We start from the raw sequence: 20,323 nt of genomic DNA, 5'->3' as shown, positions 1-20,323 counted from the left end.
TAGAGGCTTAGAGAGCTTTGCATGTAAGGCAGAGAGATTCAAGCAGGATACTGACATGATAAAACTAGTATTTCAGGTAACAGGGGGCTGAATGGAAAAATGAGTGGGGGTGGGCAAACTAGCCAGATAGCTGTTAGCGTAAGTCCTAAAGAAAGCTGTGAAAGAGGAGAAGAGTAAAACCAAAGTACGTGTGAGGAAAGGTGAATTCACAAACTCAACATCTCCAAAGTTGCTCCCCGTTCTGGAACCAGCACTCCCCACTACTATACCAACAAGTGTGCAATACAGAAGCCTGGTACAAGTCACCCCCCACTCCCACCCAAAACCAGCTAGCCATGAAATCGGAACACATCCTGTTTGCAGTGCTTGGCACAAGGTTCCTCCCTCCACTAGCTGTCTTGACTGCCTCTGGCCCTCTTTGTTCACTGGTATCCTCATCACATCATGGATCGGGTTAAGATCTTTAGATGCTTCCCCCTGCTTTTAGGACAAAGTCAAACTCAGTTTGGCCTCCCAGGCCTTTCCTGGTCTGGTCCCTGCCTCTGTAGCATCATTCCTTTCTGCTACTCATGTGTTAGGAGTACCCAAATGCTTGCAGTTCCTGAAACTCTTCCTTCAATGCCTGATGCCTTTTCAACCTCCCTTGGTTGTCTCTCCTTAACTTGGCTGACTTCAAGACTGCTTCAGACACCACTCCACCCCAAGAAGCTTTCCCTGCAGACCATTCCAGGCCAAAGTTCCCATGAGCTCCCAGGGCACCCAGGGTGTACCTCTTCCCTGTTGTGTGGAAGCTGCTCACATCTGATTCTCATTATTTGACTGTGAGTTCCCCGAGGATAGGACTTTGTCTTTAACCTTGTTCTTTCCATTAAAGGGCAAAATGAGTATCTGGTTAATGAATGAAGGAACAAAAGCAAGAACAGAACTTGGTAACTTCACACGAGAGTCTCAAAAGAAGAAAGAATCGAAGATCTCTGCCTGTTTCAATCGGAGCCATCAGGGAAATGGTGGTTTCATTCACATAAACAGGGAAGTCAGAACAGAAAGCTAATTTGGAGGCTTAAGAAAGCCATGAACCAATTTAGATTTGGTATTTTTCAGTTATGTATGTCCACAGAGATTTACTTTGAATTTAAAAAGAAAAAAAGAAAAGGAGATTTATCTCACCAAGAGTTACGGTACCGAGTTCATCAAAGATACTCTTTGCCAGATTCTCTGTCTCCCTCATCAGCTGAGATATGATGCATTTAAATCTGTCAGTAGTCCGGGATTCTACTTTCCTGAAAACTAGAGCCATCAAACAAAATGAGTATTTTTCAGGAAGAACACATTATAGTTTAAAGTAGGTATCTGCACACCTTTCTCTGCCTCTGTTATTTCTTCTGCAAGACCTGAGGCCCCCAACCTCAAAGGCAGGTAGTCTAAATGATGTATCAAATGCTCAAAAACCTTGCAATAGCTCCCTCGGGCTTACTGCACAGATTCTAACATCTCCATCTTTCATGGTCTAGGTTGAACCCAACTTCTCTTTCTGGCTTTCCTGTTACTCAGCATAGAGCCTCTATCCTGACAAGGCTGGTGTCCATCCTGTCTCTGCAAATACAACACTTCTCTGATTTTCTCCTTTCCCACCCAACCCCCAGAAGTGCTCACACTGTTCCTAAAATTCATTACCGCATTGTTTCAGCAGAAACGTAATAACTGCCTACCACGTGCCGTGTTCTGGTGATGAACAGTTGAAAAGAACACAGCCTGTGCTCCAGACAGGTCTGTGCTCTCAGGGGAGAGAAAGATACACAGCCAAATAACCACAGTAAAGAGCTGTGCCAGGTGACACGGAGCACAAAGAAATACATCTCTGGTTCTTCCAAAGGAGATGTTGTGGGATAAACAGAGGGAGAGGAATGGAGGAAGGACAAGATGCACTTGAGGAGCTCAGAGGAATGCAACATGGTTGGGCTTACAGGCAGGGGGCAGAGGGGACTGGATTACAAAGAAATTTGTACTTGATACTAAAAAACTTAGATTGGGTACCTTCCCTAAACTCCTTATAGGAAGCTCCCAGATAAGAACTGAACTGTTCCTATTTCATGTGTGTTTACTCTGCCTTATACAATCCTACAACATCCCCCGAGCAAGGAGGAAGGCACATTATGTCTCCTCTTCCTCTCTCCCTCAATGGGTTAGTAGAGCATTGAAATTTAATAAACATTTGCAAGCTGATTTTTTAAAAAATCATATTCTGATCTGAGGAAAAACATGATTTCAACCCAAATCATCAGATACATATTCAAATAATGAATGAGCACACAGCATCCTCCTCAAGCTTGCAACACACAGAAGGACTAAGCTAGCTCTTGGCCATTTACATGCTTTGATTTTCTCATCATGTCTCTCTCATTGTTAGTATCCTTATAAGAACTTCATCAGAAACAAAACAAAACAAAATCATCGAACCAAGAGTAAGAATGTTTGCTTTTGACAGTCCACTCCTGAGGTTCATCCACTTACTGAGGATAGAGCTCGGTGGAGAGAACCATGAAGTGTAATTATTTCCTAAGTTTGGAGTTAAATATTTTCTACTAAAAGGAAAAAGTAAAACTTCAGTATTCATTCAAATGTCTCTGAGCTAAGAAAAGCAGAGGATAACAAAGTTCTAAAGGGCTTGCTATGGGATTCCACTTACACTTCTGGGGCTTATAAGCAACTTCTTCCAGTTCCTCCAAGTTGTCTTTGACTGTTGCTATCACTGCCGTGTCAAGAGAGGCACACAGTCTGCAGATATATTCCATGGCTTCCTTTGTGTTTTTGGCATCCCCAGTGCCAACCGAGGCAGTCAGCCCAATGACCTGTGAGAAGCATCCCAAATTGTCAGACGTCTGGAAAACACCATGCCATTTCCAAAATCCCCCATGCAACCCTTTCCTGCTAAAGTAGGGTTTGGGTTTTTTGTTTTTTGTTTTTTTAAATAATTTCAGATAAAGAGGAAGAACACGGTTTTTCCCCCCTGATATTCTCTATGACATTGCAAATGGAAAGGTCCCTGTTAGGCAAAGCACTAAATAGATGCAGGAATCACAACTTAACAAACATGAATTAGCAAAGAAACTAATGGCAAAAACCCCTTCAAGGCAGGACTTCTCTCTTCTCTATCTTTGTGTCCCCCAAGATGTGTAGAACTAAAAGGAAAGGGACTGAAATCAGACATAACTCCATTCTAAAGGCAACCATGTCACACTGGCTGGGATAAAAGAACAAGTACCTTCAGCTCTCTTTAAAGCTGGGAAACAGGGGCGCCTGGGTGGCTCAGCGGGTTAAGCCGCTGCCTCCGGCTCAGGTCATGATCTCAGGGTCCTGGGATCGAGTCCCGCATCGGGCTCTCTGCTCAGCAGGGAGCCTGCTTCCTCCTCTCTCTCTCTCTGCCTGCCTCTCTGCCTACTTGTGATCTCTCTCTGTCAAATAAATAAATAAAATCTTTAAAAAAAAAAAAAAAGCTGGGAAACAATAGCTATTCAGAATGGTAGGTGTGTGAATTCAGCACGGTAACATTTGTAGGAAAAAATATATAAATTTTATACTATGTGTAAAATTTATACATATATAGTATAAAATTTATATATATATTATATATATATTTATACACACACACATATGTGTGTGTGTATTAGCTTAATGGTCTCCTAATAATTTTTATCTTACCTGAATAGCAACTCAGTAAATACTGAATAATTGACTCATTAGCAAGGAATCTAATTAGCCACCAATTTTTTTCTAGAAGAAGAAGCTATAAAAAATGTGACTGCTACTAAATTTTGTCTACGGGTACCATGCTGAATTTCTTCTAACCTATGCTCCCTAAACAGACAGTTATTAGGGCAAGAGAACTTCATGTGCTGCACTACTGGTGTACTATATAGTTCTTCTGAGAAATCCATCTGGCTCTGGAGATACCTGAGGCAGTGGGTCTGAAGATCCTCCAAGTTTCTGATCTATATAATTAAACATGATCATATTGTAAGGATGGTTTTTACCAGTGTTGTGACATTCATCAAATATCATCAAAGTAAAGACAGAGAGTGATGGAATGGTCCCATTTCTAAGGCTATTCACAAGAATCTGTGGAGTTAAAATGATGATGTCATTGTTCTCAACAATCTGTTCCACTGAGACAGTCTCAGCTGTTACTCCAGAAATACCTGCAACTTTATACCTGAGAAATGACAAAAAATTCCCTATTACTAACCATGATGTGAATGAGGAACCATGAAGACATGAAACAGTAGCTCAGAGCATCAACTGATTAAGTTCCCCCTACCTCCAAAAGGAATATATCTGGAGTCAAGTACTTAGTTTAGCACAGAGTCATACATACAGTTAAAGGTCAATAAATGCAAACAAATTTGGTTTTTTATGCAAATAAATGCAAACAAAATGCAAAATTGCTAGTGAGTATGTTAATTCCTTCAAATCTTAAGAAAGAAAGTAGTACTTCAAAGAGTAATAGTGAAGAAGTTATAAAATCATTAAAAAGTTAAATGTGTCACTGAAATGTAAAATGGATCTCAAGTCATTTACTTAGAAAGCAAGAGCTAACCAAAGGAGTTTAGGATTTCAAGCATACCTACCACACTTGCATTCATAAAAATTAATTACATCTAGATTATATAAAAGCTAAATCTATTATAAATTTTTGAATCCTAGCTCTCCAAATATTAAACAAAGCTGAATACACACCAGTTACATGAAGCCAGAGAAAAAGAAATGGATCAACTGTTATACCTACCCAAGTTTTTCAAAATAATCGGAGAATATGGATTTCTGCTGTTCATATAGTGGGAGTTGAATAGCAAAAAAGACAACTTTCCCTTTTCGTTCTTGTGGAAATTTTTTAAGATGATGTTCACATATAAGAAGGGAAACAAGGGTTTTTCCACATCCTTTTAACATACAAAGAAAAAGAAAACATGTAACTGATATTATACTAAAATATTTCTACAGAAAGGTAATTCTTTTTGGCTCCCCTAAAACCACCGCTCCAACTAATAAACTAGGAATGTCAATGGGTTAACTGCAGCAGAATTTGTACCAGGACAGAAAAAGACCAAGCTACTTCCTAGGTAACATGCAAATAAAATAGTCAAAGCATTGAGTAAGCTAAAAGAGGGCATTTTTCTTTCCCTCCTCAGGTTCCTTAAAAAACCTGGAGACTATGTTAGTGGGAAAGCTTTCTCAAAAGATATATGGAACAAGATAAAAATGGAAACTTGCCCGTTTTGTCCCAGTATTCAAATAAAGAAAAAAAGGGGGGTGGGGAAGCAAACACAGAAAAAACCCATATAAGTAGTAGCAATCAGCTTACCAGTAGGAGCACATATTAATGTGTTTTTTCCTTCCTTAGCAGGCAAAGTGAGCTCTAGTTGGTAATTTCTTGGCTTCAGAGGCGTGCAGGTAGGAGAGGCTGCTATAATACAAAAGGGACAAAATTACCAAATAGTTGCAGCTCTGAGGAATCAAGGAAAGAGCTATCTATTATCAGATAAACAGGAATCCAGACTTTAGCAAAAAGGGCGTCGTTTAAGAAACTTTAGAATCCTTGTCTCTTATTAACCTTTCCAGACTCTGCACTGATCTAAGTACAAACTTCTCCCTCAGTGATTAAGTACCAATGGCAAGAATTCTTTTAAAAAGCCACAAAGAGGGGGCACCTGGGTGGCTCAGTGGATTAGGCCGCTGCCTTCGGCTCGGGTCATGATCTCAGGGTCCTGGGATCGAGTCCCACGTCGGGCTCTCTGCTCGGCAGGGAGCCTGCTTCCCTCTCTCTCTCTCTCTCCTGCCTCTCTGTCTACTTGTGATCTCTCTCTGTCAAATAAATAAATAAATAAATAAAATCTTTAAAAAGCCACAAAGATTTCTTTCTTAAATAGTCTTGGAAGTCTAGTAAGGAGAAACTAAAGCAAAAATGGCCTAATTCATGGCAAGACAGAAGGCCACTGGTTAAAAGGAAATGGTATATGGAACCAAACAACAAATCCCTCCTAGATCTATGAAAAGCAACAAACTATCAACACTGAATTCCCAGAGCCATGGAAATAGTGGACAGCAACCATGCTTTCCAATTTTGCAGGCTCTCGCAGGGTATCTTCTCTCAAAATGACCAGGAGTTTAAAAAAATAAGCAGAGGCTTTTTTTCCACTAACAGATAAGCATATAGAATGTTACTGCTAGAAAAGACTTTAGGAATCATCTATTGACCCCAACCAATTTTAAAGAAAAGGAACATTTCTAAAAGGGTAAGTGATTTCACTAAGGTCCCTTACATGTCAGAAAAATTTAAAGCAATTTACATTCAGTGATTTTACTCTGAAATGACAAAAAAAAAAAAACCCCACAACAACTTGTCTCATTTGGTTGCAGAAGTAATCTGTAGATCTTCTTAAGGTGTTATCACCAAATCACACTTTTCTTCTCACACTACTCAGTATTAGTCAGAATGTCTTCCCTGAGGTCCTTTTGTAAAAAAAAACTTTATTGTGCCTCGTTATGCAACTTTCCGATCCCCTCATGATAACATGCTTCTAGAAACAGAAGGTGGACCTTATAACTAAGTTATACAGTGCCTTTGTGTGAAATTAGAAAAAGATCCTCTGGGATGGTACAGCCCCTCTGTGCCCTATTTGGCAAAGAGCACAGGCTGGATCTCAGTCCCCACTCAAACTCAGCTGGGCACATTTGTTTAGTGCACAAACTTCATCAGCTTACAGGCCAGTCCTGAGATAATAAAAGGAAAGTGAACAAGTGACTCACAAACATTAGTGTTTCTTTAGAGAGCAGGGCTGACTTTGAATTACATAGACACTTAAGTTTCCAGGAGGACCCTATTTGCATTTTCAATATAGACATGTACATATGTCTTAGTGACAAAAGAAAATAAAAGAGGCTGACAATAGCTTTAGAAGTGAGAGAACAGTATTTTTAATTATAGAAAAAGTATCTATTTTAATATAAATTATATTTTCTTTAAAGAAAAATAAATGATCTTTTCTTACTTTTCCTTTAAAACCTTTCATAACACTATGACTTTTCATACTGCAAGCCATGTTCCCACACAAAATACCTGAGGAAAATCATTATGGAAAAAACAGTGCTGGGTACCTGAGGGTGGAGATGAGCTCTGACTAAGATTCTGGCATTCTGATTCTTCCTTATAGAAAATCTGTATGTCAGAAGTTTCCATTTCATCATCCTCAAGAACTTTTGGTTCAACATTTTTTGCATCTGTATGAGACCAAAAGACACCTTAGAATTTTGATCTAATCTGATTGTTTTGAGAGCACAAGACCTACAAAGAGGTCATAATCCTAAAACTCTCATATTCCATTAAAATTTCTCACAACCACGCCCTTCACCTTCTAAAACAATGAAAAAAAAAAAAACCTTTTTTAAAAAAGATTTTACTTATTTATTTCACAGATAAAGACACAGCGAGAGAAAGAACACAAGTGGGAGGAGTCGGGGAGGGAGAAGCAGGCTTCCCACCAAGCAGGGAGCCCAATCTGGGGCTCAATCCCAGAACCTTGGATCATGACCTGGATTGAAGGCAGATGCTCAACGACTGAGCCATCCAGGTGTCTGGAGAAGAATCTTTTTGAGTGTGATGCCTCAATCTGGAGTCTGAACTCCAATATCATTTAGGACTTAATTATTCAAACTGTGGAACATGGGCCAGCAACCTCCAGAGCTTGTTAGAAATGCAGGCTCTTGCATCCCTACTAAATCAGAATCTGCATTTTAACAAAATCCCCAGGTGATTCTCACATAAAGTAAACAAGAGAAACACCACTTTGCAGACATTTATGGCTTCCATTCCTGACCTAATCCAAGAAATCAGATGGGTATTTATATAGTCATTTTCTAGAACAACTTGTGATCTAAAGCTGCCTAGGACAAGTGAAGACCAAACAGTTGCTTTACCAAACTCAGGATTTTAAAACAATGCTCTGAGCAGATTAGCTACAGGAAATCACATGACAGCACAGATATCTAATCACAATACATTCCTTTTTCAATCCTGTTCTGGCTTAGTTCCCAATGGCGCAGGCAAGAGGAGTAGGCTGTCTCTATTACAATTCTAGTCTGAACAGGGGGCAAGTTCTGGAGTTTGAACCTTCCACTCAAGAATTTTAAAGGTAGGGACGCCTGGGTGGCTCAGTTGGTTAAGCTGCTGCCTTCAGCTCAGGTCATGATCCCAGCGTCCTGGGATTGAGTCCCCCATGAGGCTCCTTGCTCCACAGGGAGGCTGCTTATCCTACAGCCTCTGCCTGCTGTGCTTGCTCTCTCTCTCTCTGACAAATAAATAAAATCTTAAAAAAAAAAAAAAAAAAAAAAAGAATTTTAAAGCCATTTCTCTGATGAGTGAGCTCAGATTCTGCCTTCCCCAAATCCTTTGGGCCAGATGGGCTAATTCTGGATGAGAGCAGTTTGCCCTGGTCCATTTTAGGGGTTACACACAACCATATTACTTCTGTAGGCAAGTAAGCACTTGCTTCCGAGAACTCAAATTTCATGCTGCTCTCTCACTAGAGACTGGAGAATGGAGTCACCATATAGCCATGGGTGTCTGAAGGACAAAATGCCTCTGACACTGAGTGATGGACAGGCAGGAATGAAAGAGGCCCTAGTAGAACTATGAGAAAGGCAGAGCATGTTTTCAGACCTTCCCAAACCTTCAGGGCCCTTCGCTGGGATATCCTACCCACCTTTGTCAACAATCCACAGTTCACTGAACTTGCTCTCTTCCATCTCCAAAGCAAGTTTCAAAGTTTTGGGCCAGTTTTCCTTATCCGATCTGAGAAGGCATTCAACCATTTTCTCTGCACCTGCCATCAGCCCCTTGTTGGAACACACCTAAGCAAGACAACTGGAGCTGATCAATCATTTTAAAAGTTTTCAAAACACTAAAGATGTACTGTATGGTGATTCACATTACACAGTTTTAAAAAAAAGTTTTCCTTTTGTGAGTTTTTATTGAAGAAATAGCAATTCAAGCACTATCTGATTTAAATTAATTGTATACTGTGATACTGTGGTTCAATAGGTCTTATTCATGACCATTTTTTGCCCCATCCAACACAGTGTTTTTTAAGACACCCTTTCCCTTGTCTTTGTCTTTCCACGTGGCAATGCTAGGTCAAGCCAGGTACTCCCAATCCTCTGAGACCGTTTATCTATCTCTATCATCATCAGCAATACTAGGAAACAAACCATTTGACAACCATTCAGACTATGGGTGTATTGGTACAGACAGATATTTGGGAGAATATAACAAAATACTAACAATTTTCTTTTCAGGGTAATGGGACCTACATGATTTTTATTACTCATCATAAAAACTAGAATTAATCACTTATTATTATGTGTCAGGCATATGTAAGAACCTTACATACATTATCTAATTTAATCCTTCTAAAAATATCATGTTAATAAGGTATTATTATTTCCATTTTACATGAAGAAATAGGTTAAAGAAACTAACTTGCCTAAGATCATACTACCAGAAAATGGATGAACTAGGATTCTAACAAAATTTGTGTGCAGAGCCTGAATGCTCAACCATGAGAGTCTACAGCGTTTGTTCTTTTTTATTCGCTAACTTGTTCAACTTTGCTTAAATTTGTATAAAACATTATTCACAAAAGTAGTAATAATTTTAACTGAAAATAGGCCAAACCTGAAAAAAACTCATGATATTAAAAATTACTCAATTCACAACTAAAAATACTATTCCAGGTAATTATGCCTTAGATTTGAGGACTTCTGTGGATTTCAATGATCCTTCTCGGGTCTAAATCAGTGGAGAAAACAGAAGACATTTCCCATGTTCAAATTACCTCCCCCCAATTTATTATTTTGTATTAAATTAACTATAATTAATTGTGTTAAATACATTAAATTACCTGTATAATTTCTTCGCACTCCTGACTAATTAAACATTGGGATATTTCAGGAAGGATATCTTTTGGATTAACTGTGGTTTTAAATTCTGGTTGTAAACGCTTTAGAAGTGATCTGTACTCCTCTAGACTTTCAATTTTTTGGAAATCCCAAGTTTCAATGGCTTCATAAAGTCCAGAATAACCTGGAAAGAAAGAAGAAAACAGGGGCTTTTATGAAACCAACTAAAAGATATTTTATGATTGTTATCATAGGAATTATGTTTGAATGTATAGTAAGAGAAGTCAAAAGATATCTGTATAGCACCTCAAGAATTAATGATCTTTCAAAAAAGAAAACTCAACATTTATTATAAGCACCCAACATTTTAGGTCCTCTAACAATGTTTATCATCTCTTAGGAAAAAGTAACAAGGATAACGTGAACTCTTACTTTTGGTCTCAGTATAAAATTTTCCTTCCAAAGTGCCCCATGGACTTCGCTACAACCTCAGACTTGTCCTCCAGTGAGTCAAACCATCATGCAATTCAGTATCTTCCCCGAGCAAAGTAGCAAAGCCAGCAAAACGAAATATAAATCTTAATTCCTGTCCCATAAGAATTTAACCTTCTACATTACTCCCAGAAAAGAATATTAAGTATAATGGGAAACTTGAGGAGAAAAAAAAAATGATTTCCAACCATAATAATTCAAGAATGCTTCTTCAATCTAAAATCACCAGATTTGTCTGACTACACAGCCCACACTCTTCATTTGGCTATAAAGAGCATACCAACAAAATGAACACATGGGACTCCATGACCCAACTTAACAACTAGAATTTCCCAATACTTTTGTGGGAGTGTGCTTCCTTTTTTCCCAACCTTCCATCTCCCTGCAGAGAGACTACCATCCTGTGTTTGATGTATTACTCCCTTCATTTTTTTGAATAGTTACATGGCATACACTCATTACCTCAACAATGTATCTTCAGGAGCACCTGGGTGGTTCACTCAGTTAAGTGCCTGCCTTCTGCTCGGGTCATGATCTCATGGGTCCTGGAACGGAGTCCCAGGTAGGAGCTCCCTGCTCAGCAGGAAGTTGGCTTCTGCCTCTGCCTTTGCCCCCGCTCCCCTCCCCTCACACTGCCCCCCCCATTCATGTGTGCTCTCTTGCTCTTTCAACTAAATAATCTAAAAAAAATTTTTTTAAATAAAGACTTAAAAATATATATATATACACATATATATATATATATTTTAAACTAAACTAGTTTTTTTTAAACTAACCAAACTAAACATATATATATATTTATATAGTTCATATATATAGTTTATATATATATATAGTTTATATATATATACGTTTAGTTTGGTTTGTTTGGAACTTCATAATGACATCCTACTAAATGTAATTTTCTCTGCTTTTTAAAAAGTTTAATATTACTTTTCAAAGCTTCACCTGTGTTGTCATACATTTTCATTGCAGTACAGTGGACGATCATGTGACTATTATAGAATTTTATTATCCATTTTCTTCTTGAAGGACACTGGATTGCTTCCAGTTTTATTTGGTTGGTTGCTTGCTTCCTTTATTACAATTATTCTATGAATATTCTTTAATCAGTATGCTGCAATATATGTGTTAAGAGTTTTTCTAGGGCACATACTTAGAGTGAAACTGTTGGACAGGGGAATACAAGAGTTCAGTTGAACTATGTAAGATGATGACACATTGGTTTTTTTGTTGTTGTTGTTGTTTTAAGATTTTATTTATTTATTTGACAGACAGAGATCACAAGTAGGCAGAGAGGCAGGCGGAGAGAGAGGAAGGGAAGCAGGCTCTCTGCTGAGCAGAGCCAGATGCGGGGCTCGATCCCAGGACCGTGGGGTTAATGACCTGAGCTGAAGGCAGAGGCCTTAACCCACTGAGCCACCCGGGTGCCCAGACACATTGTTTTTCAAAGAAACTGTATTAATTTACACTCTGTATAATGACACTTAAGATTTCCCATGATTAAATAACCTCTTCAAGCCTTAGCATTGTTGGATTTCCTAAGTTTTGCTGTCTAGTAGTTAATAAAATGCTACCTCATTGAATTCCTAATTCACAATTCCCTAATTGCTATTTGGGCTGACAATCTTTTCATATGTTTATCAACCTTTCTTATTTCCTATTCTTTATTATGTAAGTTCACACTTTTGCCCTGTAGATGTTTTCTTTCTTTTTCTAACTGATTTTAAAGCCTTTTTAATATATTCTAGATATTAATCTTTTTGGTGATTATATATTTTGCAAATATCCTCTTCCAGTTTGTGCCTTGTTTTTTCATTTTCTTTCATGTTTGACAAAGAGATGTTTTTAATTTTAATGTCAACAAATACATCAGTTTGTCTTTTATGGATAATGCTTTAATGTTTGTTTCACAAATCCTGCCACACCCCAAGTTCATAAAATATTATTCTATATTCTTTTTTAAAATTGCTAAATTCTGGCTTTTAGAATTAAGTCTTTAATTCTTGTGAATTCATTTTGTGGCTACGTGTGAATGGAATGAGCTAAGGAATACAAATTTATTTTACATGGATATGTAATTTAGGGTTTATTTGGGTTTTAACATTATCCTGTTTATAATGGCCCACTGCAATTTATTAAAACCCCTCCATTCCTTTTTTTTTAAGATTTTATTTATTTGAGAGAGAGAGAGTACGGGAGAAGTAGAGAGTCAGAGGGAGAAGTAGACTCCCTGCTGAGCAGGGGGCCTGATGCAGGACTCGATCCTGCGACTCCAGGATCATGACCTGGACTCAACCAACTGAGCCACCCAGGCATCCAAAACTCCTCCATTCCTAATGATCCTCCTTTCCCGGTGATCTCAGATATATCAAGTTTTCATAAATATATGAGTTTAATTGAAGGCTCTTTATTCTGTATCATTGGTCAGTTGGTTGATGCCAAGACCAACATTATGCTGTTTCAATGCCTAGCATAAATTTTGCTATTTATAAGTGGAAACCCCAGCCTACTTAATTCTTCTTCTTTAGGAAATATCCTGACTATTCTTGGATCATAATTCTTCCATTTACCTTTTAGAATCATTTAGAAATTTGTCAAGCACATGAAAAAACATGTAGGATTTTTATTAAAATTGTATTGAATATAGAAATCAATGTTGGAAGAGCAGATATTTTTATGGTATCACGTCTTTCTCTCCATGTGTATGGGTCTATATCTCCACTTAGATAGGACTTCTTTATTATCTTTCAATAACAACTTCTCATTTGCTCCATTTGAACTTTACACATCTTTTGCGAGGTATTTCCTAACTGTATTACAACTTCTGTGACTATTCTAAGTGGTATTCATTTTGGACTACATTTTCTATTTGCTTCCAGTGGCTAGAAATACAACTAATTTTTGTGCTTTATTTATTTTTATTACAGTATAATTAACATACAGTGTTATATTAGTTTCAGGTGTGCAACACGATTGACCAATTCTATATATTACTCAGTGCTCATCACAAAAGTGCACCCCTTCACCTGCTGCACACATTTTTCTACCTACTTCCCTTCTGGCAGTCACCAATATGGTCCCTATATCTAGGAGTCTGTTTTTCATTTGTGTCTTTTTTATTTTGTTCATTTTGTTTCTTAAATTCCCCATATAAGTTTATCTTTCTCTAACTTATTTCACTTAGCATTATACCCTCTAGATCAATCCATATTAGTACAAATGGCAAGATTTCATTCACTTTTATGGCTGAGTAGTAATATTCCATTATATATATATATATATATATATATATATATATATATATATACACACCACATCTTTATCCATTCTTCTATGGATGGACATTTGGGTTACTTCCATATCTTGACTACTGTAAATAGTATTGCAATAAACACAGAGGCACCTGCATCCCTTTGAATTAGTATTTTCATTCTCTTTGGGTAAATATCCAATAGTGGAACTACTGGATCATATGGTAATTCTATTTTTAATGTTTGGGGAACCTCCATACTGTTTTCCACAGTGGCTGTAGCAGTTTGCACTCCCACAAACAGTGCATGAGGGTCCTTTTTTCTCCACATCCTCGCCAACACTTACTAGTTCTTGTGTTGGCCATTCTGACAGGTGTGAGGTGATATATCATTGTGCTATCTTAATATCTCATTGTGGCTCTTGTTTGTATTCCTTGATGATTTGTGATGTTGAGCATCTTTCCATATGTCTGTTGGCCATCTGTATGCCTTCTTTGGAAAAATGTCTATTCATGTCTTCTGCCCATTTTTTAATCAGATCGTTTGATGTTTTGGTATTGAGTTGTATAAGTTCTTTATATATTTTGGATATTAACCCTTTATTGGATATGTCATTTGCAAATATCTTCTCCTACTCAGTAGGTGTCTTGTTTTGTTGATGGTTTCCTTTGCTGTGCAAAAGCTTTTTATTTGGTGTAGTTCTAATAGTTTAATTTTGCTTTTATTTCCCTTATTGAAGGAGATAAATCTAGAAAAATGTTTCTATGATGTCAAAGATATTACTGCTTATTTCTTCTAGGAATGTTATGGTTTCTGTTCTTACATTTAAGTTTTTAATCCATTTTGAGTTTATTTTTGTGTATGGTGCAGAAATGCAACCAATTTTGTATACTGATCTTATACTTGATAAACTTGTTAAGTACTTCCAATAATCTCTCTGCAGATTCCTTTGGATATTTCAGGTAGACAATCATATTATGTGACTAAGAGTAATCTTAAATTGCCTCAGATTAAGAGACATGAGACACATGAGGATAGCTCAAAATTAATAGCATTTCACTTTTACAGCATTCTGAAACAGTTAAGTAATATCCTCTGATTCATGAGTAAGAAGAATGAACTAACCTGCATGACCAAGGGCGTCCAAAAAGCCACGGAACCAGCCTTCTTCCTGGCATTCCAATAGAAACTTAAGAAAAAGTGAGGCAGCCTCCATCGTCCCCTTATTGTTTTTCTCAGCCTGAATATGCTGCACCTCATCTACAAACAGAAGCAAGAGGGGCTCATCAAACTGCACAACTAATTAATAGAAGACAAACCTGAAAAGGGCTGTCAGACTTTCTCAAACAGGGACGGCAATTGTAACATATTCCATTGTGGGATAGGAACTGCAAGAAGCTAGCAAATTCTCTGTTCAGATAGATGATGCCTATTCTTCACCAACCATCCTTCCCTCCCATCCCCCATCCTCTCTAGAAACTTCTCTTACTTTGGTATGGAAGTCTGGGAACATATTTCAGGGCAATCCTTTAAAAAGGGAGCTTCTTAATGGTGTATGAAAAAGTACCTTCATAACAAGTCACTATTAACACTATTAGGTAAAAGAACAATGGCTTTCTCCAACACTTTTTTTAAAAGACTTTATTTATTTATTTGACAGACAGAGATCACAAGTAGGCAGAGACAGGAGGAAGCAGGCTCCCTGCCGAGCAGAGAGCCCAACTCAGGGCTCGATCCCAGGACCTCAGGACCACGATCCCAGGTTCTTGGGACCACCTAAGCCAAAGGCAGAAGCTTTAACCCACTGAGCGACCCAGGTGCCCCTTCCTCCAACATTTTGATACTCCCTTGTTCAAAAGTCTATATTAATTGCAGGACTACAAGATTGTGAGGACAGGACTACCTCCACGGCATCTTTAATTACACCATACTCAGAATGAAGAGTTAGAAATAAAAAGATACTTTCATGGTCCTCTTTCTAGGTTTTTGCTTAGACAGTATGAAATATGGGAGAAAAGAAAAAGCAAGAGGAGTTAAAAAAAAACAAAAGGTCAAGGAGCAGAAAACTATCCACCCAGCTGCTGATGGTCACACGACTGTGTATCTCCATGTCTGGGGCAGTGGTTGCCTACACATGACCTGACATTTGACAGTGTTCCTTTTTCCCCCCCTTATTGTCAGTGGAGTGTAAATTCCAAGGAATAAGCCAGTTGTCTGGTTAATCGCTGTATCCTCAGAGATTAGAAGAGGACCTTCTAGTACATAACACTCAACAAAGGTATACTGAATGGATGAATAAAGGAAGGGATAGTGTCCTTCTCTGCAAGGTCTCTGTCTTGGGAACAATAACATTTTAATGTGTAAAATCCAATAGTTTTTAGAGTTGTGGCTCCATCACTACTATCTAATTTTAGTACACTGTCATTACTGTAGAAAGAAATCTTGTAGCCCTTAGTAGTCACTTCCATCTCCCTTTCCCTTAAACCCAGGCAACCATTAATCCACTTGGGCCTCTACAGATTTGCCTGCTTTGGACCTTTCATACAAGTAAAATTATACAATACGTGGTTTTTGTAACTGGGTTCTTCCACTTAGCATAATGTTCTCAAGGTTCATCCACAGTTGTAGCTAGTAACATTCCATTATATGGATGCACTACAGGTTGTCTACCCATTGACAAGTTAATGAGCATTTAGATGGTTTCCACATTTTGGCTATTATGAATAGCAATGCTATGAATAGCCATGTACAAGTGTTTTTGTGAACATATGTATTCACTTCTCTTGAATTTGTGCCTAACTGTGAGATTGCTAGGTCATATGGTAACTCCATTTAATACTGTCAGGAATTATCAAACTGCTGTCCAGGGGAGCTGCACCATTTTTACATTCCCCCCAACAATTAACGAGAATTCCAATTTCCAAACATCCTGGCCAACACTTCTTTTTATTTTTTTTAAGCTATCTATATTGGTTTTCCGTGCCTGAAGTAACAAATTAGCACTAAATGGTGGCCTTAAAATGACAGGAACTTATTCGCTCACAGTTCTAGAGACCAGAAGTCTGAAATCAAGATGTTGGTGGGCTACACTTGCTTTGAAGGCTCTGTGGGACAATACAACCCTTCCTGCTTCCAGTGGCTATTGGCATGCCTTGATTTGTGGCCACATCAAATCTGTGCCTCTTTCTTCACATTATTTTCTCCTGTTTGTGTGTCTTGTGGCTGCATCAGTACAACCTCTGCTTCTGTTTCCACATGACCTTCCCTTGTGTCTTTGCATGGCTATCTTCTCTTAAACACACCAATCGCATTGATTAGGATCCCACCCTACTCTTAACTAATTACCTCCATATAAAGATCCTATTTCCAAATAAGGTCACATTCTGAGGTCCTGGGGCTTAGGACTTCAATGTATCTTTTTTGGGGAGGACGCAATTCAACCCATAATAGCAACCTATCTTGTCACCTATCCCAACTCTTCTGGGCACACAACTCTTTTCCTTTGAGAGAGTTAATTCTGTTCCTAAACCCCATCCTCAGATCTGGGTTCTTAGTCCCAGGTCTCCCTGCTGTTTGTTCTTTCCTTACACATGCTACCAGCCATTACTGACACTCCACATAAAGGTACAGACATATCCCAGTCACAGCTGAACCCTTCCCAGTTGAACTGTCTTGCTGTATTGGGGCAGTTTAGCTTTTCTCTGCACATGGTCAGACCTGTCCTGGTGCTACCTGGCCTGATAACTGCTCCTAAGTAGTGCTACTTTCCTCAAAAGCATTAACCAATGCAGGAAAAATTCTATTTTGGGCTGTTAGTATTTCCCACTCCCTTGCCATGCTGGCCACTCTGTGATGCCATCCTCAGCTTCCCAAGGTAGAATTTCTTCATCTCTCTTCCGTGCTTTCTTGGTCTCTTTACATGCTTCTGACTAGAGCACTGACAATGCTCTATATAGTTTTATAAAAACACACACACACACACACACACACAGTATATAGTACCCTGTATATGTGTGTGTGTGTGTATACTCTCTATACACTGTATATACTCTATACAGTGTATATATATATATATATACAGTATATATACTCTATATATAGTTATATAGTAACTGTGTGTCTTTTCCCATTGACTGTGATCATTTACATGTTATATTCATTTTTGCCTTCATCTTTGTATTCTAATCATCAACAAAGTGCCTGGCTCATACATTTATCCAGAGAATGTTACTAAAGAAATGGATAAATACTCAGAATACTGCTCCCTTCCAGACTACTACCCAGGATCCCTCCAGGATAAGGGTAAGTTTTTGAATCCAAAGAGATACTGCAAAAAATTTGGAGCCCACAACCTGGTCTACCTTGAAACATCCTGGATAACCTATGAACAAGCAAAGTCCCGCAGTACCCTAGTCGCCACACAAGCTCTCCAGAACACATGGCTTCAATTCTCCTTTCCCAAGATTCAACTAGAGCACAATACCCAACACATGGAGACAATTATGGTAAAAGACATACTGGATATTGCTGGTGTAATTTAAACATATTGGTGTACTTGCGTGTGCATGGGGGAATGTGTATGGGCATAAGGAGAGTGTGGATAAGCTCCCACTTATAAAAGCAAAAAAATGAATCAAAATATTTATATCCAGCTATAATTCTCATGTCTCAGCTCTCTGAATACTGACTGCTAGAATATACTTGTCACAATTAAGGTTAACTAATAGAATCCTGAGATTCCAAAGCATCCAAAAACAAAAGAAAAAGAAAAAGGGGGACAGAGAAACTTTATCAATCTAACAGAAAAAGATGGGAAGAAAGATATAAGCCAGCTAAATGATAACAACTTCCTCTGGGAAGGAGCTGGAAATAAAAACTCTATGGTGTCTTTAACATTCAAAAATAAAACAATATCACACAGTGTTCTTCAGTTTGCTGTCTCTATTTACCTTTTGGTGTTTTTATTGTGATTGCTTTATAACTACAAATTAAAACTATATATTAAAAATTATGCTATATATTAAAACTATGCTATATATTAAAAACTATAGTTTTCCAGCAGAGCACTTACCACGTTTTGTCATCTATGGTTTATTTAGTAACCTGCCTTCACATATGCATTCTGATCTCTCTTAGGGGCCATTTCTATCACACTCACCATGGATTTCTCACTTCTTAACAGGACACTTCTTATTAGATAATATGTGTAGTAATACGAGTCAATTCTCTCCAAAGCAAACACAATGTCTAAAACATGAGTTTCTTGAATCACACATGAGTGCAAGAAAGAATGGGATTCACACCAGTTTGTTAGCCTTTCATTTATGGCAAGATTTCTAAAAGAGATGTCCTGAAGGGGCTTACTCTCTTCAGGGGCCCAAGCTACTCTGTGGTCATCAGGATGTTGTTACCTTGTTACCTCTCTCTGAGCACAAACAAAGCGGAAGCCCACTTCTGTTGGTTGTATTCCTTCACTCCTCACTCCACAACCTGTGACTTTGCATTAGCAAAGTCAATTAGCATTCAAATTACCTTTCTGCTTTCACTCAATTTCCCAAAACTGCCTCACACTGAGAAAGATTTTTAGGCACTTGGAGCCTGAAAAGGAGTTGCCAGATCCCCTCTTTCATTTCAACTCCTTCTAGGTACTACCTCCTTTTTCCTCTTTGCTCAAAGCCTCTGCTCATCTCCAGCACAATGCTATTGGATTCAGATTTAAAGCGGCATTCATCCATCACCAGGTGTCTCAAAAGCTAGACAAACACACCAGAAGTGAAGCCTGCAGCCATTCAGTCCACACAGCCTTGCCCTTCTCAAGCTTCCAGCTACTCCTAAGTGCAATTCAGACCTGGCAAGAGTAACTGTCAATTACCTTGGAGCTCTGAGAGCATTTTAATAGTCATTTATGTACATCTGTCCTCACTAGTAAATCTTGGGCTGCAAAGTATGTGAAAGAAGGGCTTCTATCTCACTCCTGAATCTCTGTCGGTAGAATGCTGAAGACATCCTGGACATAATCATTAGAGAAACTAAATGAAAGGGACAACGGTTTGTTTCCCCAGCTTTCAACCTAAATAGATGCGCAATCCTACACAAGTCATTTCACTTCTCTGGGACTGTTTCTCCATCTGGACCTCCAAAGGCTCCTCAAATTCTCCTGGCAATCTCCAGTCTAAAAATGCCGTTAGGATATTGCCTCAACACCGACGTTCCTAACGGGCTACCTGACGTTAATTAAAAGGGAAAAACAAGTCCTGCGTTGTTCCCTTGCTCCAAGGAGCAGGTGTCCCTGGGGACCACTCACCGTCCTTAAACCAGGGGGCCATGTGGCTTAGGATATAGGTAGGATCCAGAGTCTTCACGACATAATCCCGGAAGGCGTGCAGATTCCGCCGATCCTCCGCCGACATGCCGGCGGGTGGCTCCCTCACCAGGGCCGCACTGCCTTCAAAGGCCTGGCGACTGCCGGCTAGCACGGATCTTCTGAGAAGCAGACCCAGTGCTGAAAGGCGGAGACGCTGGGAAACCTCAGCCGCAGACGGGAAATCGAAACTGCAACTAGCAGTCTGCCGGCCGGGGCGAGTCACAAATGCTGGACGGCTGCAGGTCCCCGCCTCCCCAAATGC

The 20,323-nt window shown here is 38.8% G+C and overlaps 1 protein-coding gene across 4 annotated transcripts in view; it reads right to left on the bottom strand.

The window, feature by feature from the left end:
* DDX58 (DExD/H-box helicase 58) overlaps positions 1 to 20,252 on the bottom strand; it is a 37,684-nt gene extending 17,432 nt beyond the window's left edge. The window contains exons 1-10 of one of the 4 annotated variants that reach the window (XM_032308895.1): positions 20,002 to 20,252; positions 14,823 to 14,957; positions 9,954 to 10,135; positions 8,757 to 8,904; positions 7,153 to 7,275; positions 5,360 to 5,458; positions 4,784 to 4,937; positions 3,952 to 4,210; positions 2,687 to 2,849; positions 1,168 to 1,287 (exon numbers count right to left, since the gene is read on the bottom strand). In XM_032308895.1, coding sequence (XP_032164786.1) covers positions 1,168 to 1,287; positions 2,687 to 2,849; positions 3,952 to 4,210; positions 4,784 to 4,937; positions 5,360 to 5,458; positions 7,153 to 7,275; positions 8,757 to 8,904; positions 9,954 to 10,135; positions 14,823 to 14,957; positions 20,002 to 20,107 — 1,489 coding nt within the window. In that variant the 5' untranslated portion in view covers positions 20,108 to 20,252. Of the gene's footprint in view, positions 1 to 1,167; positions 1,288 to 2,686; positions 2,850 to 3,951; positions 4,211 to 4,783; positions 4,938 to 5,359; positions 5,462 to 7,152; positions 7,276 to 8,756; positions 8,905 to 9,953; positions 10,136 to 14,822; positions 14,958 to 19,569; positions 19,646 to 19,669; positions 19,867 to 20,001 lie in introns of those variants that run through there. The other 3 variants (XM_032308894.1, XM_032308896.1, XM_032308897.1) reach the window with 3 other exon arrangements.
* Positions 20,253 to 20,323: the final 71 nt, after the last annotated feature.

This window comes from Mustela erminea, chromosome 12 (genome assembly GCF_009829155.1).
Source record: "Mustela erminea isolate mMusErm1 chromosome 12, mMusErm1.Pri, whole genome shotgun sequence".
NCBI lineage: Eukaryota > Metazoa > Chordata > Mammalia > Carnivora > Mustelidae > Mustela > Mustela erminea.
The sequence above is the reverse complement of the archived record's forward strand: the minus strand, read 5'-3'. Positions and strand labels throughout refer to the sequence as shown.